A 24785-nucleotide genomic window follows, 5' to 3' on the forward strand; every position below is an offset into this window, starting at 1 on the left:
AAACACAATACCCTGAGGTTATGGGTCATCTCAAAATATGGAAACTTCAGTGCCTCTGGCATGTTTGATATCATAGAGCATACTTTTGAATGAAAGAATCTTGACGAGCAATGTCCTACAGCCCATTGCTGGCTTCTCTTCACTGCTCAACACTCATTAGCTGATCTCTGGTTTGTCGGGGAGCTGCTTGATTCTATTTTTTTGCTGGGATTCCCACACTCATGCATTGGTTTGCTCTTGTACCATCCACACAGTTGGAAACACTGCTCTGAAATGTTCCAGTCTGTTCAACTTGTGGCTGCACTGATACTTCCCAAAGATTAGCTATGTGTCTTTCTAATCTGCAATTTTCTTTGCTTGGACCTGTGACCACATGAAAGCTTTTCTTCCAAGGATATTTATTTTACAAGCATTTTTTTTAGCATTTGTTGTACTTGTTGATTCACTGTTCTGCAAAACCTCAAGCTTTCTTTCTTCTTCAGATAATGTTCAGCTTAATTCACTCCTGACATTGCTGGAAAACAAAATAGGCAATTCATCTAGTTCAACCTTGCTTTCATTTTCAACAATCACAATTCATTCACATGGAACACCAGGACTCTTTTCCGATTCTTGCTGCTCTCGTGATACTGCATCTTTCTATGGGTTACCTGGACAGTGATGTGGAAACCACTGTCTTGGTGATTTCTATGGTGAGCCAACTGTACCCCTTATAATGTAGTGTTGGAAATCCCCTGGAGCCTTCAAATTCAATCTGATTAGTGGTCTACTTCACAAAACTGGAGCTCCCCTAAGTTTAACTGGTTTTCACACCTCTATCCTTCACAAGACCATAGTCCTTCCAAGACCACATCCTTTCAATTTAGAACAGGGGTGGCCAACCTTTTAGTTTTTAATCTTTAATTTGGACATATAGCACAGTAACAGGCCATGTGTTCGTACCAGGAGTGTAGGTTAATTGGGTGCCACGGACACATAGGCTGAAATGGCCTGTTACTGTGCTGTATGTCTAAATTAAAAATGTAAAATTAAAAGATTGGCCACCCCTGGTTTCAAACCTAGAACACTACAGAACAGTACAGGCTCTTTGGCCTTCAATGTTGTGCTGACCTATATATTCCTACCAAAAAAAAAAGAAACCCTTCCCACCTCATGACCCTCTATTTTTCTTTCATCTATGTGCCTGTCTAAGAGTCTCTTAAGTGCCCCTAATGTTTCGGCATTCATAACCATCCTTGGCATGGCATATCAGGCACCCAAAACTTTCTCTGTGTTAAAAACTTACCCTTGATGTCTCCCCTAAACTTTCCTCCCTTCATTTTGTACAGAGGTCAGATTCAGATTTATTGTCAGAGTACATACATTACATCACATACAACCTTGAGATTCTTTTTCATGCAGGTGAGGTAGAATTACCACTTATTGGCAGTGCATTTTCTTCCTCACCCACCTGCAGGAAGATGTCCTCTGATGTTTGGTATTCCCACCCTGAGAAAATGCCACTGGCCATGTACCTTTTGTCTTTGAATGTTGTCTGAGAGTCCTTGTCTCTCAGGCAACATTCTGGTAAATCTCCTCTACACCCTCTCCATAGCTTGTACTTCCTTTGTTTAATGAAGTGACCAGAACTGAACACCCAGAACTGAAACGAAATGTGGTCGCACTAGAGATTTGTAGAGTGGCAACATGGCCTCTTGAACTCAATCACTGATTAATGAAGCCCAATTTCCATTAGGTTTTCTTAACTATCCTAATAACCTGCATGGCAACGTTGAGAGATGCAAAGATTTGGACCCCAAGGTCCCTCTGTTCCTCCACACTGTTAAGTATTCAACCATTAACCCTGTACTCAGCCTTACTTGGATTGAACTCCATCTGCCACTTTTTCACCTAACTCTGCTCCTGTCTGTATCCTTTTGTAAATTACAATATTCAACATAATTCACAACTCCTCCAAACTTACTGACCCATCCTTCTACTTCTTCATCTAAGTCATTTATATCAGAGTCATTGAGTGACCATGGAATCACCTCTAGTGTTTCTGCAGTTGCAGATTCCTGTTTGATCCATCAACAACCCAAGCTCCAGATCCAAACTCCGACATGATAAGGAAGCCTTTGGTGCCTGAGGCCCTTCAGGAGTTCTTCTTGCCCTCAACACCCTCTTCAATCCCGGCTCTGATACCTGGTTCCCATGAACAGTCTCCTGGAAGTTGTGCAGGACCCCAATCACAAGTCACCCACAGCCTTTGTGGATCCTGTACTGCCGAGCACAGGCACTGCCATCTTGGGCACAGACTTGTGTGTTTTATGTGGATTGCAGAGGATCACATGACTTCACTGACTGGAACCTAGTCAGAAGTCACATCAGCTGCCAAAAAAGGGTCATCTCTGGCCATCAATTAGTGCACCACACACCTTACCATTGGCTCATTTTAGTGATGTGGCATCATCGTCCTCCAGGTGCCCGGCTCAGAACAACATAAACTCTAACATGTGTAACAATTTTCTCTCTCTGCCTCTTGGTCAAGCCATGAACATTGCTCCACGCCAGGTCTCCACTGAAGACATTGTGGGTAAGGTGTGCACTAAACTTAGTACTGTAATAGATCAGTACTTGCAGAGATCTGAACCCCCATTGGTACATGGAATTGGGAATATGTTTGGAAGTCCCTGTATGTAAATATGTACATGTGCAGGAGAATGTGATAGGGTAAGCAGCCTCTGGTATTGAGACCCTAGCGCTCGATGTGTCTGTTTTCATCATTATATGCTTTGCCTCATACCCAGTAGAAGATAGGCAGCAATTAGTATTGGAGTCCAACCTGGATTTGATGTGAATACCTCTAAAATTATCTCGAACTTACATTCCCTTCATAGTTTGTCAAAGAATGAAATGCAAGCTCTTGTCTGTGCGGATATTATGACATATTATGTCATAGTCACTATGGTAACACTACAAACAATACTACTTCTTAAAGAGATAGGCACAAAATTAACTAAGAAACAAAAAACACAAGGTTTTAACCTTTAAACTTACTAGCCAACAAGCAACTGATTATGAGATTGTAAAGCAAGCCATGTTTAAGGTTTATGAATTGGCTCTAGAAGCTTAAAGATAAAAATTCAGGAATTTGAGAACATTGGTAAACCAGCCTTATATAGATTTTACATATGACAAAGCTCCGTGCTTCGACCAATATTGCACATCAAAAAATATAAATGATGATTATAACAGACTGAGAGAGCTGGTGTTAGTTGAGGAAATTAAAAGGGGTGTTCCTAATGACATAAAAGTATATTTTGATGAAAAGGGAGTGTGAACTTTGCAGGAATCTTCTAAATTAGTGGATGAGTATACTTTAACCCCCAAGGTTAAATTTGTGACAAGTAGAACCTTACAAAAGGGTAATATGGACTATCCAAGTAAGTTAGAAAATAAATCAGGAAGTAGTGCTGGGGTAAAGAAGAAGGGAGGCAAGGAAAGGAAAAACATTTGGGCCCCCTTTGCCACTATTGTAAGAAACCTGGTCATGTGATAGCAAATTATTCTGTGCTGAGGAAAAAGAGAAAAGAAGGCAGCACCAGATGCCTGTATTCAAAGAGATGAAACACATAGAAATCAAAAACGTTCCAGACCTGCTGGTAACATTAGGGATGAATTCAAATATTTTGTGTCAGAGGATTTGGTTTCAGTAAAGGAATGGTCACCACAAGTGACAGTGAAAATCCTTCAAGATGCTGGGGTCACCCAATCACTCACGTTGGACAGTGTTTTGGAGTTTTTCGATGAGACTCCCACGGGTGAAATAAATTTGATTCATGGTGGAGGGGAGTGATCTGGAGTCCATACTTCTGCAAGGATAATGTTGAAATCAGAATTAGTTAAATGGACGTGTTACGATAGGGATCCAATCAAGTATACCAGTCGAGGAGTTTCGTTGTTATTAGGAAATGACCTTGCAGAGAGTAAAGTTGTCCCTGCAGTGAAGTTGACAAATAAGCCAGGCATTAAAGAGTCAAAGACAGATTCTGATATATATCCAGCCTATGCAGTGACTCGAGCTATGGCTAAGAAGCTTGCCAGTTCAGACGGTGTTGTGCAGATTGATTTAAAAGGGAGCAGAATCTGTGAAAGTCTAAAACAGCATTCAGGTTGTAGTGACCTACCAATGACTTTACATCCTTCTTTATTGGACTAGAGTTCTGGTGTTTAACCCAAGGGTAAGCATTTGTCGTTATCCCAAAAATATTTTTTAGTGGGGCAGAACAAAGATCCTGATCTGACAGAAGTGAATGATAAGGCTCTCTCTGATGTTGAAATCAAGAAAGTGTCAGTTGGATATTATTTCATGGAAGGTGTGTTGATGAGAAAGTGGAGGCCACCTGATATCCCTGCAAGTGAAGAATGGGCAGTTGTTCAGCAGGTTGTAGTTCCTAAAGCCTGTCGGGATGAAATTTTAAACTTGGCCCATAGCACGCCTTTTGGTGGTCATCTTGGTATAAGGACAACTATGTATAAGATGATGAAACAATTTTATTGGCCTCGTTTAAGAAAAGATGTGACATTTTGCTGGACTTATCCCATTTGTCAGGTTGTAGGTAAATCCAAGCAGGGTCCCTCAGTAGCTCCTTTAAAACCCATTCCTGCTTTTGACTAACCTTTTTCTAAAGTTATTGTGGACTGTGTTGGCCCATTGACCAAGACAAAAGCTGGGCATCAGTATTTGTAAACTGTCATGTGTGCAGTCTCCAGATTTCCAGAAGCAATACTAGCTAGAACTATTAAAGGTAAAACTGGGTCAAGAACTCTTATAAATTTTTTCACTTTAGTTGGTTTGCCTAAAGAGATTCAATCAGATCAGGGAAGTAATTTTATATCAGGATTGTTTCAGCCAGTAGTTTATAAATTGAGAGCTAACTAAATCGTAATTTTCATATCATCTAGAATCTCAAGGGCCTTGGAAAAGTTCCATTCAACCCTCAAAACCATGATGAGGACCTATTGTTTTGAGAATGAGAAGGAATGGAATGAGGGGGTCCATTTGCTTTTGTTTGCAATGAGGAATTCTGTACAAGAATCATTAAGCTTTCACCCTTCTGAGCTGGTGTTTGGACATCAAGTTAAAGGATCTTTAATGTTGTTGAAGAAACAATGGGTTCATGAGAATGTGCAGTTGAATTTGTTAGATTATGTTTCAAAGTTTAAAGATCGTTTGGAGAAAGTCTGTAAATTGGATGAAGAGAATTTGAAAACAGCTCAAGGCAAGATGAAGATTTGGTATGATTAAAAAAAAAGGCTAGGGTGAGAACTTTTAAACCGGGGATGAAGTGTTAATCCTTTTCCCCCAATAAATTCGAATCCCCTCAGGGCAAAATTTTCAGGCCCATATGAGTTATTCAAAATTGAATGAAGTCATCTATGTATCTAAAACACCTGACTGGAGATGTAAAATGCAGATTTTCCATGTCAACAAGTTAAAACCTTATTTTCAGGACTTGGCTTTTAGAAAGGAACAACCTTCACTAGCAGTATTGGTTGTTGATAAAATTGAAGAGTTTCGGGATCATGAAACAATACAAGCTAACTCTTGTGAGAGTCACTTCAAAGAAAACATTGTCCCAGTTTGTCTGTCTAATTCAAGTATTTTGCAGAATTTGGATGATAAGTTGGCATATCTTCAGCCCCAGGAAAAGAAGCAAATGAAACAACTATTTTTAAAATTTAGAAACCTGTTTCCAGATGTGTCATGATGTTGATGTTGCAGATGCAAAACCTGTCAAATAACATTCATATCGAATTAATGTTGAAAATTGTAAACTGGTAGATCAAGAAACTGAATATATGTTAAAAAATGATATTATTAGACATTCTACCTTATGTCCTGGTGACTAAATCAGATGGGACGGTTAGATTTTGCACTGATTATAGAAAAGTTAATGTGATAACAAAGACAGATGCTTTTCCTATCCCTAGGGTGGATGATTGGAATGGCTAAGTTGCTCATTAAAAGGTTACTGGTGTGTTCCCTTAACAGAGAGAAGTAGGGAAATTTCTGATTTCTTAACCCTGTCAGGGTAATACGAATACAATATTTTACCATTTGGAATGTAAAATGCTACAGGGATATTCCAAAGAATGATTAATTCTGTGATTCAAACTTTAGAGCATACAGATGCTTGCATTGATTATTTGGTTACGGAGAATGACACCTATAAAGTACATATTTATGAGTTATTAAAGAAAGTTTTGTAAAAAGTTTGTTGATATCGCTCTTCCTTTCTCTAACCTTCTGAAGAAAGGTGAAATGTTTGTTAGGACAGAACTTTGTCAGGAAGCATTTGATAGGTGCTAGTGATGAAACTGTGGGAGCAGTGCTATTACAAAAGAATAGTTGACCATCCAGTGGCTTACTGAGCCAAGAAATTCAATGAACATCAAAAAAAAATTCTACCATAGAGAAAGAATTATTGTCACTTGTTCTGGCTTTGCAGCATTTCAACGTTTATATCTGCACAGCTCAGGGACCACTTGTTGTGTATACTGACGATAATCCCTTAGTGTTCTTGAGTAAAATCAAACACAAAAATAGACTACTGTTAAACTGGAGTTTAGTTCTAGCAGGAATATGATTTAATGATAACTCAAAGTAAAGGCAAGTATAATGTAATTGCTGATTGCCTTTCAAGATGTTAAGTTTGCAATGTTTCTAAAAAATGTTAAATTTGTCTGTATTATATCATATATGTATGTAGTATTTCAAATATTGTAAGTGTTATGAACCCAGAGGACCCCAAGATCCAGCAGCAATAGATATTCACCATGATAAATGGTTACTTAAACAAAAGTTGCTTTTAATTAACTTTAAACATGAAAACAGAATCACACTTAAACTTATCACTATTGACTACACCTAACTTAGCCCCCTTCTAATTCTAAGCGCACTTGTATGTAATGTGTGTGTAAGTTCAGAAAAGTTCTTTGGTTCACAGTCCAATCTCACTTCTCATTCCTCCAAGTTCACTGGTTGCAGGCAGTTCTTATACTATACACAATTTAACATTTATAAAGTTCAGCAGGCTTTGGCACTTGAAAGGTAAATAGTTACCACTCAGGAAGCTTCTTGTCAGTTTTCAGAGAGAGAGAGATTTGTTGTTCCAGGACAGCCACAACTGATTTAATTCCATCAGTCACTTCAGTGTCTTGCTGACGAAACTTGTCCCCTCAGGGTTCTCCAGATGATAACCTCTTTCTTTCAGATCACCACAGAGTTCCTTTTTGTTTCTCTTATTCCAAGTGAAACATTAGACAGCCAGTCCTCTCCTCTTGCATGAACCAGAAGGGCTGAAATAAGCACTCACAACCCATCTTCCAAATGGGGTTTTCCACAAGCTTGCCAGCTTGTCCTGTTCCAGTTCCAGTTGCTGCTGCTGACTGTAAAACTGATCTCTGTCTGTGTGTGTGTGTCTCTCTCTCTCTCTCACACACACAGAAAACCTGTTTTACTCTCTCTGCTTGCAAAACCACATGACCCTCCTAGAACAGCAGGTTCCACTCCAGACAAAATGCGTCTTCGACAAGTTCTTTCATCTGCTGACCTTTTGTAAACAACAATCCATTAGTGAAGTCTCTTTGGCACTCTCCAAATCTTTTGCAAAGACTGTTGGTCCTGAAATATCGAGCATGAGCAGATCTCCAGTATTTTAAATAAGATCTGTGACCTACACTAAAAACCTTGCCCTAATTTAACTCCCAAAAAACTTATCTTTATCCTGTCACAGTAAATTGCAATTAAAATATTGCTCATACAATTCAAAATGTTCTTTGTTGGGGGAGGTATTACAAGCTCCTGTTTTTTAGTGAGTCCTATTTTGGAGGTTGGTGCAGGGTGCAAACATTCACAGATTTCACAACATTTTTACAGACTGAATGGCACCATTAAGTGTTGACTATAAACAAAGTAATGCTCTGGAGGAAGTTAAAAGAACAATAGTTGTTTATCCAAAGAAAAAACAGATGATGAGAGAAAAGTCAGGTGATTATGAGCCATGTGATTGGGACACTTCAAGAAACAGGTTAAATTATTGATCAGCCAGTCATCTGAAAACACAGAGGTGGATGACTCTGTGAAATGGACAATTCTGTTAATTCTGCTTGTAGAGGATTATTGAAACCACCTTGACCACTGTAATGGTTTATGATGGACCCATATCTGGGTAAAGGAAGCAGGTGAATTCCTGCATTTGAATTGTGACCATTTTGATGGTCATTTCATCTGACCCATGCTTGGGTTTTGGAAGCATCATGGAAGTCACACAGTTCGTTTCCCCTATGCAAGGAAAAGGTGAGTTATGACAATTATACATATGAAAAGACATTTCTCTGGAAGCAACTCAACAAAGATTCACTAGTTTTTGGCAGTCTGATCACACAGTCTCTCTTTCACCTCCTTCATTATTACTTCTGTACATCAGTTTAAAAGTCTGAGTTTCAACACAGGATTTTGTAAGATTGAACTTTGAATTGACTTCCCAGAATTGTGCCTAAGCTGTAAAGGCTTGGGTATCTCACACACACATAAACAGGTATATTCATGTATAGTTGGAGTTAAGTTAATTAATGTGTTATATTATTAGTAGTTAATAATAAATATAGTTTTTAAAATAACATTATCTTGGTGAATTTCTATTGCTGCTAGTCTGTGACATAACACCTCCTTTATCTTTTAAGCAGCCCAATCTTCATTCTCGCCATCCTTCAGTTCTTTATAAATGCATAGAATGTCTGGGGTTATCCTTAAACTACACGCCAAGTCCTTTGAGTTCTCCTAAGTCCTTTCTTAAGCTTATTCCTGGCTACCACATACTTCTCATGAGTCCTTCCTGTTTCTTGCTTCCTATATCTAATGCATGCTTCTTTATTCCTCTTGATTAGCTGCCTCACCTGTGGTTTTGTCAACCACATTTCCCTTTTCCTACCATATTTTCCCTATCCCAGTGGGACAAACATATCCTGAACCCAACAGGTGGTCCTTAAACTTCCTCCACATTAGTTCTATGCCTTCATCCTTGAACATCTGTTTCCAATTTACTATCACTAGTTTCAGTGTCATCCCATTGTAATGAGCCCTTCCCCAATTAAATACATTCCCATTTTGTCTGCTTTTATCATTATCCATAGCTATGCTAAAGCTCAGGGAGTTGTGGTCACTCTCACCAAAATGCTCCCCAACTGAGAGGTCCGCCACCTGACCAGGTTCATGACCCAGTATTAGATCCAGTACGGCCTCTCCTCTCGTTGGGTGGTCCACATACTGCATCAGAAATCCTTCTTGAATGCACCTGACAAATTCAGCCTCGTCTATCCCTCTTGCAGTCAGGAAGTGCCAGTCAATATTAGGCAAGTCTCTAACAACAACCCTGTAATTCCTGCACCCTTCCAAAATCAGTCTGCATATCTGCTCTTTGGTGTCCTGAGGGCTATTTGGGGGTTTATAGACTACACTCATTGAATTCAGCCAATCTTAATGACCATATCACCTTTCCTTTCCTTAATGCCAGATGAAGCCAAGAAATTGAAGCAACAGTCGCCCATCCGCAGCACTCGTATTACCGAAGCAACTACACATTTTATTGTTTTTGATTCCTAACTCAAACTTAATGTTTCCATCAATGCAAATGATGTTTGAAGTTCAAATCACTTCATCACTATTCAACCACAAAGCGTTTTGCAATACCAGAATTAAATTTAGAAACATCATGTGCTTGCTTTGTGACAGTTTTTTTTAACTTTGTAGTTACACAATATTATAACTTGTTCCACAGGGTCACAAAGCAACTGATCATGCTGGTAAACAGCGACAGCACATCGTCAAGTTACATCTGATCAAAAACACAGGTTCTTCTGTTCACTCACTGACTGGAATCGAGTCATTTACTTAGGCCTCATATAATGTGCGGCCTCTGTTCAATCAGATAATGTAACTCAGCATTAATTTTAGCAGATGGTTTTGCTACCGTCAAATAATGACAGGAATTTTTTTTCAGAATTGGCAATTACAACTTGAACAATAGGTATTTTTATTTCAACACAATAATGCCTATCTCCATGGAGGTTGTCACCTGTGGTTAGACTAAATGTTCACTCAACCATTATGAAAGTATCTAGGCAAAAATTGGCACTATCCATCCATTATTACTTCATTTATGAACTTCAAATTAAAAAGCACAAATAATCAGATGAAAATTATGTTTTATTTAAAGTCTTTTGGATATAGACTTCACTAAAGTCCACGAAAATTTGTATATTACCAATTTATATATATTTTTGGTCTCGACATTGAATTCGATTAGTGGTTGCTTTGTGACTGTCAAAGATTGTTTTGTTTTTCAGCCTGTAACAAATTGCCCTTAATTTAATTTCTGAGGAGGTTGACAGGGCATCAATAATCCATTGCCCATTTCAGAGAATACATTTGCATGGCGATTTCATTTGCATGCACGGAGAGGAGCCGGGATGTGTTTGAGTCCTTGGCGTATGTATTAAGAGTGGATTTTATCTTGTATTTATTTCAAAGAAGCTTGATACAAGAAGGCCAAATCAGATCAAACAATTTTATTAACTTTAGTTTTCCAGACTCCCACATCCCACCTTCATGCAACTGTATTTGAATAGAAAATAAAATTTCTTGGTGTATGGGTGATTTATACTTAACTGCATTATGATTACAATTATTGGAATTAATGCTATCACCACAATTGGGTACATAGTTACGGTTAGAAGGCATGCACATTTTCCTAGCGCTGACACAGGCAGAACAGTTCCAGTTACGTGGGGGATTATGGGTAACGAAGATGAACGTCGATCTCACATTGAGCCGCCGCTGCCGCTGCGGCCCTGAGCAGGCCTGTTGATTTTTTATTTCAGTGAATAGGTGAAAGCCAATTGACAGGAACATTGAAAGCTCCAAGTTGTTGCAATTTTAAAATACTTTTAATATTGTGGTTTAGTTCCCTTTGGCATCGTTAAAGTAACATTTTTATTACTGTAGCTCTTATTTCTATTGTTATTTGATGGCCCCTCTTCCCTTCCCGGCCTAATGGTTAATTTGCCATTGTACAGGCCATTCTCCAGGTTTCATTGAGGGTGAATGACCGAGTGTGATTGTACTGCACTGTAACATTTTAGACAGAAACACAAGCTGCCATCATCACTGCTCTACTTTGAGAACTTCTTTTCTCATTTGTTCACTCTACATCATTACCCCAATAGGCTATGTATCAAATCAATGCATGTGCAATGTCTGTAGTTTGCTTTGCTGCTTGTACACAGAAATAAAGAGTGGTAAAGAGAACAATCTCTATGAAGCCAGAAAATCTCAATGAAATTGAAACATATGGATCCATTAATATATGAAATGATAGTAATTAACTCTTAAAGTCACCCTTCCCACACAAGCTTGTGTGCATTGTAAAAATATTAATATTTGGGAAGAATTTATAAGATTTAGAGTAGGTCAAACATTTTAAAACAGATCTTATTTGAAAGACTGAAGAATTCACATTACAGGATCTCTGGAGAATGTAAGCACCTTTCACAAGTAGGTATTAATTGAACTGACCATCATAAAATGCTTGACCATTGTCTTACTGGAGTCATGCTGTCTATCAGTACCCTTTCTGCAGTGTTCACAGAAAGGTCACTCCTGGATTTTGTTTATCTAACAACAGATCTCTCTTTGGCTTGGCTTCGCGGACGAAGATTTATGGAGGGGGGTAAAAGTCCACGTCAGCTGCAGGCTCGTTTGTGGCTGACAAGTCCGATGCGGGACAGGCAGACACGGTTGCAGCGGTTGCAGGGGAAAATTGGTTGGTTGGGGTTGGGTGTTGGGTTTTTCCTCCTTTGCCTTTTGTCAGTGAGGTGGGCTCTGCAGTCTTCTTCAAAGGAGGTTGCTGCCCGCCAAACTGTGAGGCGCCAAGATGCACGGTTTGAGGCGATATCAGCCCACTGGCGGTGGTCAATGTGGCAGGCACCAAGAGATTTCTTTAGGCAGTCCTTGTACCTTTTCTTTGGTGCACCTCTGTCACGGTGGCCAGTGGAGAGCTCGCCATATAACACGATCTTGGGAAGGCGATGGTCCTCCATTCTGGAGACGTGACCCACCCAGTGCAGCTGGATCTTCAGCAGCATGGACTCGATGCTGTCGACCTCTGCCATCTCGAGTACTTCGAAGTTAAGGATGAAAGCGCTCCAATGGATGTTGAGGATGGAGCGGAGACAACGCTGGTGGAAGCGTTCTAGGAACCGTAGGTGATGCCGGTAAAGGACCCATGATTCAGAGCCGAACAGGAGTGTGGGTATGACAACGGCTCTGTATACGCTTATCTTTGTGAGGTTTTTCAGTTGGTTGTTTTTCCAGACTCTTTTGTGTAGTCTTCCAAAGGCGCTATTTGCCTTGGCGAGTCTGTTGTCTATCTCATTGACGATCCTTGCATCTGATGAAATGGTGCAGCCGAGATAGGTAAACTGGTTGACCGTTTTGAGTTTTGTGTGCCTGATGGAGATGTGGGGGGGCTGGTAGTCATGGTGGGGAGCTGGCTGATGGAGGACCTCAGTTTTCTTCAGGCTGACTTCCAGGCCAAACATTTTGGCAGTTTCCGCAAAGCAGGACGTCAAGCGCTGAAGAGCTGGCTCTGAATGGGCAACTAAAGTGGCATCGTCTGCAAAGAGTAGTTCACGGACAAGTTTCTCTTGTGTCTTGGTGTGAGCTTGCAGGCGCCTCAGATTGAAGAGACTGCCATTCGTGCGGTACCGGATGTAAACAGCGTCTTCATTGTTGGGGTCTTTCATGGCTTGGTTCAGCATCATGCTGAAGAAGATTGAAAAGAGGGTTGGTGCGAGAACACAGACTGCTCAAACTAACAACAGATGGGAGCAGAAGAAAGAACTCCTGTTGTTTTGCTCAGGAAGGTGGGGGTTTTGCAATACATGCTCTCTTTGGAGTTTCAGTTGGAAGAGAGAGTTAACAGCTCAGTCAGTCAGTGTATGGGACACTAACAAGTAACTGAAAAGTGCAATCCAGGAAAAACTGTTTGAAACTCATGAAAGCAAGTTCCAGAGCAGTAGATGGCTGGAAGTGCTATCTGTCTGATGTTTCTCTTGAAATAGAAGAAGGAATGGAACTCTGTGGTAGCTTGAAGAAAGAGGTTACCATCGAGAAGACCCCGATGGGGCAAGTTTAATCAGTGGTGGTACCAGTGATGGTACCTCAGTTGTGGAAATCCTAGAGCAACAAATATCTCTCTCTGCAAACCCTACAAGAACCTTCCTGAGCGGTAAACATTGACCTTTCAAGCTCCAAGTCTGGTGAACTTTATACATGTTAAATTCTGTACACAGTATGGTGATTGCCTGCAACCAGAGAACTTGAAGGGGAAGTGAGATTGAACTGAGAACCAAAGAACTTTTCTTGAATTTACACACACATTACATATATGTGCGCTTAGAATTAGCAGGGGGTTAATTTGGGTTAGTTAAGTATAGAGTTAAGTTAATGTTTCATGTTTAAAGTTGATGAAAAATAACTTTTGTTTTAAAAACCACTTGTCTTGGTGAATGTCTGTTGCTGCTGGGTTTAAGGGTCCTTTGGGCTCATAACAGCACCCACGTGCTCATTCTCTCTCTCTCTCTCTCTCTCTCTCTCTCACACACACACACACACACACACACACACACACACACACACACACACACACACACTGTAGAGGCCTTGATTTTTGCAGGGTTTTATAAAGTAGTTTAGTACAAGCAAGGAACAGACACATTTTAGACTCCTTTTTAAATACAGAGTCCCAGAATTACTGACCAATTATTTTATGTTCCACCACAGAACTTTACATGGAGTTCAACCGTGAAACATGAGTTTGTTGTAGTTTTCATCTGAGAAACGCACTTTCAGATCCACTGATTTGGGATCCATGTGGCCACTCATTTCAGTGAGTATTTTACGGCTGTGAGGAAGGTTGACAGGAAAATTCTTAAAATTATTTGTCATGAAGTGTATAGCTTATTTGGATTTATATAAGTCTTTGAAAATCAAAAATCAAATATTCAAAAAATAAATGATTTGCCATGGTTTTATTTAAAAATGCATTTAACCTGATTGGGGCCATTTTAAAATTTAATTTACAATAATTTACCTCTTTCGATTGTTGATTTGATTTCTAATAGTTTTTAAATGTTTCTGGATGTCCGGGCAGGCAGTAACATTGAAAAACCTTGGGAGCTTTGATAATCGGTGATTGGCTGGAGGACAATTTATTCCGATGAATTTCATGGGTGGGACTGGATCTGGTTTGTCTACATGATTTGATTAGGTGGCCTGAAGCTCTGTAACCATGGAGGGCATCGCAGGACAATTTGACCTTTCCCAATGTTGGCCGATGTATGGGTGTGATATCGGCACATTCCAGAGTGAGTGCAGGTGGCAAAATCTTGGCCACAGCACTGGAGATGCCCCATAAAACTATAGATGGAAAGCCAAAAGATATGGCTGAACTTAATTACTACCACGTGATACCACTGGATGGCCTCCATTGGCTATCTTGCCTTTTGTCTTCCTCCTTTTGAACATCTACTTCTTACTAGGGACAATTTCAATGGATGCAGGTTATCTTGTTTCCTTCTTAATTCTTTATTTTTAATCTTTAATTTAAAAAATTGCATTTTTTTTTTAAACATTGTTTAGAGATACAGGACAATACCAGAACCTTCTGGCCACAAGTCTGTGCTATGTGACCAATTAAACTACTTACTCCGTATGTCTTTGGAACATGGAGGAAACCGGAGCACCCGGAAGAAACCCATGGGGTCACAGGGAGTATGTACAAACTCCTTGAGAATTCGAACCCGGGTCACTGGGGCTGTAATTGTGCTGCACTAAATACGATGGAAACCATGTCATAACAATCATATTCTAACTAAGCCACCCCTTAAATGAGGGATGTTACTTGGTTATTACTTAACTACTTTCTTATGATCTTCAAACTGTATCATTAATTCTTCACAGATTCTATCTGATCTGACGAGTGTTTCCAGCATTTTCTATTTTTAATTTAATCTTTCTAAGGTTTTTAATTTTCATGCAGAAAAGATTGTGATTAGGGAGAGCCTCTGATTCATTTCGGCACATGAAAAATTCCATCATTCATTGTTTATTGAAACAACTCATCATGAAATGGACAATCAAATTGATGGGCCTGGGTTTATGTACAGCTAGATTAGGAAAGGTCAGAGAATTCTCTTTGAGACATTTGTGGTGAGCATTTCTGACTACTCAATATTTTCAAGAACATCATTAATTTCAGATTTATTTTTTAAATACACTTGGATGTGTTTTATTGTACTGATAATAATGAGCAATGAAGAGACATGATTGATCATCTCATATTTGAAGAAATGGAAGTAGGACGAAGATGACAATTTCAATCCTTTTGGTTTTGATAAGAAAAGCTGTAATAGTAAGTTTTTTTTGCCCCTCTTTTCGTGGCCTGAACACAAACAGCTAAAGTCTCTAGTGCAAGCAATACCTTTGGGAAACTAATCTGCCAAGAATGAGTGGGCATGATGGTAAACTTTGTAGTGATGATCTGTAGAAACAAGAAATGCTGCTTCCAAGTTCAATATATTAAAAAGGTAACCAAGTGTAGTCATAGAATTCCCAAAAGAAAATATAAGAGAAATCGCGAAAAAAAATTGATTAAAGTTCATAGTGTAGAAACTGCTAAATCTCGCTGCAAAAATAAAAGTCCAAGTGCTATTAAGCGCAACAAGCCATGCTGTGTCTACTTTATTCAACACAACCCCATTAAACCCTCACTCTCTTCTCCAACCCTGCCCGTGCTGCCCTATTTTCTACCTTTCACATGTGACTGTGACGCTGTCCCCGCTCTCGCCTCATTGGGCCGCGCAGGTGCATTTGGACCCCCGAGCGTCACCTCTGGTGAGTCACCAGTGGCAACCAGCCCTACTCAAAATAGGCGTGGGCGCACGGCTACAACAGCTGCCCCTCAGCCTCCAAGTCATGCGAGATGGGGTCTACCTGTCCCACCAAATATTTATTCAGGATAAGTTGGATTAGAAGAAAAATGGTATTTCTTTATCAATATTTATTCATGATTTTATGAAAAAGCCATCTGAATTTCAGTTGGGCCAAATAACCTATGACGACATTTTAAGGACTTACTGCAGTGTCATCTAGTTACAAGCATTCAGTGAACATTAAGATTTACTTAAGTTGCATAGTTAGAACAGTAGCACACTTATTCTTATTAACAATGGTTGCTTTAAAAAATTACATGGAAAACAAAATATTGTAGCAAATGCTGTACTTGGCAGAAAATTAAGTTCAAGCATTATAATCTGATGCAAACTACTGAAGATTTCCTTTGACCCTCTCGTTGTTCTTTAGTTGATAATTCCAAATACGTCTTTGCATCAGACGCTTGCTTTGTTTTATTTCCTTGTTATATTCTTACTTTGAATATTATTGTTGCTAACAAAAGGAAAAATATATTCCACACCAGAGTGATTAAAAATCCATTCCACACGGGCCAATGAGTGAATCCCCAACCTACAAAATTGAAAGGAACAGGTTGGAAAGAGCAAATTATTTAAATCTGCAAACTTAACTTACTGAACATCTTGATCATTCTAACACACTTTGTGGATTAGAGGAGAGTTTATCTCTCTAACCCTAAGATTTATTATTTCAGCAAAAATAATGCACCAGTGAGTGATGGATAGTTGCAGTGGGAAAAAGTGTGGAGGATTTTGTAAATCTTCTGTGAACCTGCTTAAAATCTTAATGCTATTTGAAGACCCTCAGATGTATTATTTATTATGCATGTTTTCCATGAATTTGTGGGAAATAACTGCTGTAGCTGTTATGTTGCTGTGCAGGCAACAATATCAGGGATTATGTATGATTATGAGATTTTTTAAATCAATGTGGGTGCATTGTGACATTACAAATTCACCAACTTGAAAAGCATTCAGCTGCATTGACAAAAGAGTAAACTCAGCAATTCAGATCTTATTTTTGCGAAGGGTTGTTCATTAAAAAAAATTAAAGAACCAGAAAAAGTGTTTGAATGAGAAGCAGTGGTTTAAAGAGAAAATACACAAACAAGTTCCTAAATTAAATTCATGTTTGCCACATTTAACAAATGACTGAATTATGCAGAAAATGTGAAAGAACATGAAAAACTAAATAGATAATTTGCAGACAGTGATGGTATCATGGGAAATGTCTTCACAATAGTTTCTTCTTTTCCACTTGCATGAAATATATATTCCAGGTTTTCAAGCATTGAAGTAATTTATCAACTTCTGTATGTTATGGTTTTAAATTTGGCTCTGATAACATGTTTTATTATTGATGTACAAAAATTAAAATTGTATCATGTATAAGGGAGAAAGTGAACTAATATAAAGACACTTTCATGGAGAGAAGTTTGGTTTCAAGTTTAAGGAATACCAATCACTTACCCATTTTGGGTAAGTGAGATGATTAGGCAGGTCAGGATTGGAGAGAATTAACAAGGGAGACCTAACCCCGATTGGTCTACAATGGAGAGCTAATCCTGAGTGGTCAGTGATGGATAGTTTAACTATCAGTGGGCAGTGAGGGAGAGTTAATTGTGTGGTCAGTGACAAAGGTTAATCTTGAGTGGTCAATGAGTAAACACTTAACCAAGAGAGTCATTAAGGGATAGTTAATCTGGCTGGTTGGTGAGAGAGGAAATTTATCCAAGCCTGCTGAAGGGGAATGTCAACCATGACTAGTCAAAGAGGGAAAATTAACCAATTATAGTTGAGTAGTCAGAAATTATTATTTCTTCTCTTTCGAGTCAAAATCAACTGTCCATGTTGATAGTTCAAAGTTTTATTTGAAAGATGGCATGTTGATAGTGAAACACTTCTTAATATCCACTTTCGTACCTGCGAATGTTCTTTAAAAGAACAATCCAATTAGTCTCACCTGTTTACTCTTTTTTTTCACTGCTCTATTACATTTTTTCTCTCTTCATTCATTTACCACTATCCTTGTTCTGAGTTATGATCCACCTTTCAAGCTGGGAGTTTCAGATAACATCATATCAAGAATTCATTGAACGTTGACAGGGCAGAAGGAGGCTATTCAGCCATCATGTCTGCTTTAGCTCGCTACTAGTCCAATTGATTAGGTCTATCCACAGCCTCTTTTTCAAATTTTGCAAAGCACTTGTAAATTTTTCAAGTTCAAGCATTTCAAGTTTAAGTTTATCCTCGCATTATAGAGTGAGAAGGGTTCCATCATGAGTAGTATAGCAAGTCAACTCTAACATGCATTCAGCGGTTCAAAGTAGAAGTGCAAGAGCACTAATACAGACTATAGTGTGGCAGGGAAAGGATCATTTAGATCATAGCAAGGGCAGCATTAGATCACCACTTGTGGGATTCACTCAGGGATGGTTACAGGAAAGAAACTATCTTTAAGATTGTTGGTGTGTGATTTCACTCTGTGAAATCCTTGCCTCAAAAATAGGGGGGAGGAGTGTCTGTCCAGGGTGGGATGGGTCCTTGAGTCTATTTGGCTGCTGTTCATCAAGGCTAGCAGGAAATGTAGATGGAGGGACAGAGGTTTGTGTGATGTTCTTAACTGCATTTATCATCTTTTGCAGAAGCTTCTAATCTTGGGTGGAGCAGCTCCTGTCCCATGCAGTAATGCATCTGATTATGATACTTTTGATTGTGTTTCTATATAAGTAATTAGGCAATAAGGGGGACATACTGAACTTCCATAGCTTTCTAAGTGGTAGAGGCTCTGGTGCACTATCTTGTTTGTTGCATTGATGGTGTTGATCCAGGTCATGTCACTGGAAATGTTTACTTCCATGAACTTGAAGCTATTTACTGCCTCCATATTATCCATTCGCAGAGGGGAATGCTGAGACCAAGATCCTGAATTTTGGGAATGGATTTGCTGGGGATGATGGAATTGAAGGCAGACCTGCAGTTGATGAACTGGACAATAGGTGTCCAGATGTTCCAGGGCAAAGTGGAGCCATGGGAACCTGCATCTGCTGCAGATGTTTTTGCTAACAGGCAAATTGAAGTGGGTCAAGGCTAGCTGGAAGGCTTGGCCTTGATGTGACCTTTGGCCAGTCTCTCTCCATGCACTTCATGATGGTAGATGTCAGAACCACCACTGGTAGATAGTAATTTAGGCCCATTATTGCAATTCTTTTGATACTGACATAATGGTGGCCTTGAAACAGTAGGGAGCTGCAGCCTACAGTCTACCAATATATCTGCCAATTGATCTGTGCAGCTGCTTTGACACATCCAAGGACTCCATCTAAGCCAGTTACTTTCTGTGGGTTCACTCTCCTGAAGATGTCCTCACTTTGTGGCAGCAGTGACCATGGGTGCAGAAGCACACAAGGTAGTTGAGATGGATGTCACTACCTCACTGGCTCCCCTTTTGAAGTAAGTGTAGAATGCATTAGTTCATCTCTGCTGTCCAGCTTTGCTTCTTACTCTGTGATAGCATGCAAGCCCTGTCATAGTCACTGGTTGTCCTTGATGTTCACATGGGAACCAAGCTCTTGGCTCTCTTGATGGCACCATTAAAGAAGCCTTTTAATTCCAGATTTATTAAAAATCTGGATATGCTTTATTGTGGGCCCATGATATAATAAGCAATTAAGAGCCATGATTGACCATCCCATGTCAACTATTTGCAGAATTAGAAATAGGATGAAGATGACAATTTGAAACATTTTAGCTTTGATGAAAAGAGTCCTAATTATACTTGGATTTCTCTTGTCCTGACATGAATTCCTCAGTAGCAAGTTCATTCAAAGTTTCAATATATTGTCAGAGAACATATATGACATCACATACAACCATGAAATTCTTTTTCCTGCATGCCAGGCAGAATTTTTAGGGTCCTTAATGAGTCTCTGATTTAGTTTATTGTTTAGGAGTCCAATGGTTGAGGGGTTGCAACTGTTTCTGAACCTGGTGGTTCGAGTCCTAAAGCATCTGTACCTCTTCCCTGTTGGCAGCAAAGAGAACAGCAAGTCCTGGGTAGTGTGGATCCCTGATGATTGCTGCTGCTCTCTGACAGCAGTGTTCCTTGTAGATGTTCTCAATTATGGGGAGTATTTTGTCTGTGATGATCTGGGTCTGTTCACTACATTTTGCAGGGCTTTATGCTCAGAGATATTGATGCCCCCATGCCAGGCTGTGATGCAACCAGTCAGCATATTTTCCACTACACATCTGCATAAGTTTGCCAAGATTTTCGATGACATACTGAACCTCTGTGAACTCCTGATGAATTAGAGGTGCTGATGTACTTACTTCACAATGACATTGGTATAAAGGATCAGGAGAAGTCTTCCAAGAAAGTGACTTCCAGGTATTTAAATTTGCTCACCCTCTCCACCTCTGATCCCCCAGTGATCACTGGGTCGTACACCTCTAGTTTTCTTTCTTAAAGTCATCAATCAAGACCTTGTTTTTGGTGACACTGAGTGGGAGGTTCAGCCACAAACGAGCCTGCAGCTGACGTGGACATTACCCCTCCATAAATCTTCGTCCGCGAAGCCAAGCCAAAGAAAGGAAAGAAAAGAGTGGGAGGTTGTTGTTAATACACCATTCAGCCAAGTTTTCAATCTCTCTCCTGTATGCTGACTCATCACCTCTTTTGCTATGATGGTATCTTCGGCAAATTTGTAAATGGTGCTGTTGTCGTACCAAGCCACACAGTCCTAGCTGTAAAGAAAGTTGTGCAGGGGGATAAATATTCAGGGTGCCTCAGTGGTGATGGAGATTGTGGAGATTTTTTTTTCAATCTGTACTTATTGGGATGTGCAGGTGAGAAAATACAGGATCTAATTGAGGCCCAGGTCTTGGAGTTTGCTGATTAGTTTTGAGGGGATGATGGTGTTAAATGCCAAACTGTAGTCAATAAAGAGCATCCTGTTATATGCATCTTTGCTGTCCAAGTGTCCCAGGGTTTTGTGTAGAGCCAGTGAGATGCCATCTGCTGTAGACCTGTTTCTGCTGTAGGCAAATTGGAATGGATCTATGTCACCACTCAAACAAGAAATGATATGCTTCAAAACCAGCCTCTCAAAACACTTCATCACTGTGGATGTGAGTCCCACTGGATGGTCGTCATTTAGACCACACTCTTCTTGGGCATCGGTGTGATTGAGGCCTGTTTGAGGCAGGTGGGTACCTCACCCTGTTGGAGTGAGATGTTGGCAAGTGGGTCAGCACAGGTTTTCAGTACTTGGCCAGGTACTCTCTCAGGACCAGATGCTTTCCTTGGATTCATTCTCCTGAAGGCAGCCTGCACATCATCTTCAGATACTGACAATTCAACCCTGGTTTTCAATTTGGGAATACCAATATTGTCCTCTTAGTCACAATATAGATAGTCAATTCCCTCTCAAAGGCCACAATGGAACTTATCTCTACCATACCTATTGGTAATGCATTATAGACTACAACTGCATGCTTTTCCTCATGTAACTCTGAATTCTCTTTCCCTTTTGGTTTATGCTTGTAGTCCTCAGCCTCTCCACCAACAAGCTCCCACTATCTACTCTGAAACCTTATAATTTTATACCCGTCTTTCGAATCTCCCCATAGCCTAATCTCCTTAAAAAATAACCATGCTTCTCTGATCTATCCTTGTAACAGTGAACCTTTATATCAGTAACTATTTCTCCTAAACATCCTCTGGGTCCTTTCCACTGCATTCACATCTTTCATCATGATACTCCTGTTAAGGCCAGAGCGTTGATTTATAAAGGTTCATCATGATTACTCTGCTTTTATACTCTCTGCCAACATAGAGAAAGCATGGAATATTGCACACCTTATTAACAACTTTCTCAACAAGCCCTCCCACTTTCACTGGCTTGTGCAAACATATCTCCAAGTTCTCCTGCATGCCTTTTATTTTTGTAACCTTTATTCTATATTACCTTTCCTTGTTCAACCCATGAAAATACATCCCGTCATATTTATCCTCTGTAAACTTCAATTGTCTTGTGTCTATGCTCCCAGTCTTTTTATAACTTGATCCAATTTACCACTATTGTGATCACAGTTCACAATATTTCCAGGTTTTCCGGCACCTGCAAGTTTAGAAGTTGTGGCCTGCATCCCAAAACTAGGGTTAAAATGGAAAGAAATCAATAGAATATTGAAATGGAATAGAAATCATTGATCTCTGGAGAATACCACAATTTATTTTTCTCCAGTTCAAGAACCAACAATTACAATGATTGTCTGTTGCCTGTGACTTAGCTAAACTTCCTGTATACGCTGACGATGTCCTTTGTAATGCCCATGTGCTTCAGCTTTATGAATAAGCCTGTTCACTAAGTCCATGTACACTGCATCAATTTCATGGATAAGGTTACCATGTTACTTTATCAATGAACTCTCTCAAATTGGTTAAATATGTTATGCCCTTAACAAATCCAGGCTGGCTATCCTTAATTAATCCATGTTGTTCCCGATGATTATTAATCCTTTTCCAGATCCAAGTTTCCAAATGTTTTTCCACTACTGAAGTGCAGCTGCTAGGCTTATTCTTATTTTCTTTTGAGAACAAGGAATTATTCTGGTCATTCTCCATTCCTCCAACACCATAATCCTCCCCTCTATCTAAAGGCCACTGAAGGATTATGGTCAGGAACCTGTGATTTCCTTCTGTCCTTCCTTTGAATTTTGTTTGTGGCAATGAATTTTTCTAATCCCTCTCTGCCATAAAATTTTAATATACCTGATGATTCAATACTCTACCTTTGCAAAATTACTTTAGGGGTCTCAAAAGTGGTCGATATCGACTCAAGGGATCAATGGGACCATCCAAGGAGTCGATAAACACCAGGGGTTTGAAAGGGGGGGGGTCAATTTAAAATAGTGCCTCCACACTCCCCGCCCCCACCCATCCAGCATGGGGAAGGGAGACTTACCTGCCATGAACCTTCCCCTTCATCATGCATGCACCAGCCGGCACTTTATGCTTTGCCATCACATTTCCCCCTCATCGCACATGCACGGCCTATGGACCCTGGGATGCCACATTTAACAGGTAAAAATGCCCTTTCTTCCCCGTAATTTTTCCAGCACGTGGTGGCACTGGACAGAGGAATGAATCCTCAAAAGCCGGACACTCCAGCCTAAATCCATCCAGCATTTCTCCCCCCCCACCCCCCATCCAGTGCCGGAATTCCATGCCTGGGGGTTGATGAGGGACCACGTAGTCCCTGAAGGGGTCAACAGTCTAAAAGGTTTGGGGACCCTGCTTTAGAAGCAACCTCTTTCCTGCTGAAGGCAGATGCAAAGTACTCATTTAGTTATTTACAAATGCTCTAGGCATTCTTGTACAAGTTACTAATTTAGTCCTATTTCTCCAATCCACCTTGTACTACCCTCCTACTATTTCAATGCTTAGAGAATCCTCTTGGATTCTAATTTCTACTGGCAACATCTTTTCTCATATGCTTTCTTTGCCTCTCTTAGTTTTCACTTCTCCTCTGATTTTTTTTCAACAGCTGGGTTCTTAATGATATCTACCGTATATATGCGTGTAATAGTTGAATTTTGAAGACCAAATTTAGGATAAAATTTAGTGGGTCAACTATTACATGCACACCATTTTTGACTGTAGTAAGTACCTGCATCGTTCAAGGTGTCAGGAGCTTGGATGGGTGGGCAGGTGGCTGGCCGGGACCGAGTGGTAAGTCAACGATTGGGGCATCAGGAGCACAAAAGGGCAGGCGGCCGAGGCCCAGTTGAGAGTCCATGGTCGGGGCATCAGGAGCTCCGGTGGGTGGACAGCTGGGGCCAAAAATAGGGGAGGGTCGACTTCTAAATGCAATATATAAAAAATACCAGATTGTTGGGTCAAAAATATGGGGGTCAACTTTTACATGATATCGATTATTACACACATATATACGATAGATTAACAGGGAAGAGTTATGGGTTCATTTTGGTTGAATGAAGGAGAATCAAGTCTGAAGTGAAGGAGAATTCACCACTATCTACCTGGGAAAGCAATACCTACATTTGGAAACAGATCGATTCTCTGTCCTCTGCCCAGGTTAATGGGTGGCATATGGGCTGAACAAATGTATATTGAACTCCACTTATGAAAATGGATTAACTCAATTTAATCAATTTGAATAGCATAAGCTGCCATTTAATGAAAGAGCTGAGGATTAATTTGTATTCTAAATACTTAATGATAATCATTGATATGATATCACCTGGAGCACACAGACCGAAAGAGATGGAATTAAGTTAACCTTTAAGCATATATAAAATATATTTACATTCTGTATGAAAATATTACAAAAGTGAACATTATTATTGATGAAAATTAGTTTTCAGATATACATAATTGTCAAACAAATAACATAAATGAACAGAAATTCTGAAATAAAACATTTCCTTGCCTCGGTAAAGAATACCTCGAAGACCTTCTGATGCATACGTTTGTGGCAAAGCTAAACTAATTAACTTCAGTGGATATGGAATGCTTTCAATTGGCCAAATGATTCCTGTGGAAAACAAAAAACACAAAACGAGATTGGGATTCAATCAGTTCCTAAAATTCAGATGCTATTTGGGTGCATGGGGATAGATAAAATAAAAGAATATTTTATTTGTTATGCAGCATGTTGTGATCTGGACTAAATTGCTGGATA

The 24785-nt window shown here is 39.7% G+C and overlaps 1 protein-coding gene across 10 annotated transcripts in view; it reads right to left on the reverse strand.

The window, feature by feature from the left end:
- Positions 1–381: 381 nt before the first annotated feature.
- Positions 382–24785, reverse strand: part of abch1 (ATP-binding cassette, sub-family H, member 1) — a 127981-nt gene continuing 103577 nt past the window's right edge. For 6 of the 10 annotated variants that reach the window (XM_069931720.1, XM_069931718.1, XM_069931719.1 and 3 more), the window contains 3 exons: positions 24534–24638; positions 23751–23943; positions 16548–16630 (listed from right to left, as the gene is read on the reverse strand). In XM_069931720.1, the coding sequence (XP_069787821.1) occupies positions 23768–23943; positions 24534–24638 (281 nt within the window). In that variant the 3' untranslated portion in view covers positions 16548–16630; positions 23751–23767. Of the gene's footprint in view, positions 515–16151; positions 16631–23750; positions 23944–24533; positions 24639–24785 lie in introns of those variants that run through there. The other 4 variants (XM_069931723.1, XM_069931722.1, XR_011355827.1 and 1 more) reach the window with 4 other exon arrangements.

The sequence above is a fragment of the Narcine bancroftii genome, chromosome 4, assembly GCF_036971445.1.
Source record: "Narcine bancroftii isolate sNarBan1 chromosome 4, sNarBan1.hap1, whole genome shotgun sequence".
Lineage (NCBI taxonomy): Eukaryota > Metazoa > Chordata > Chondrichthyes > Torpediniformes > Narcinidae > Narcine > Narcine bancroftii.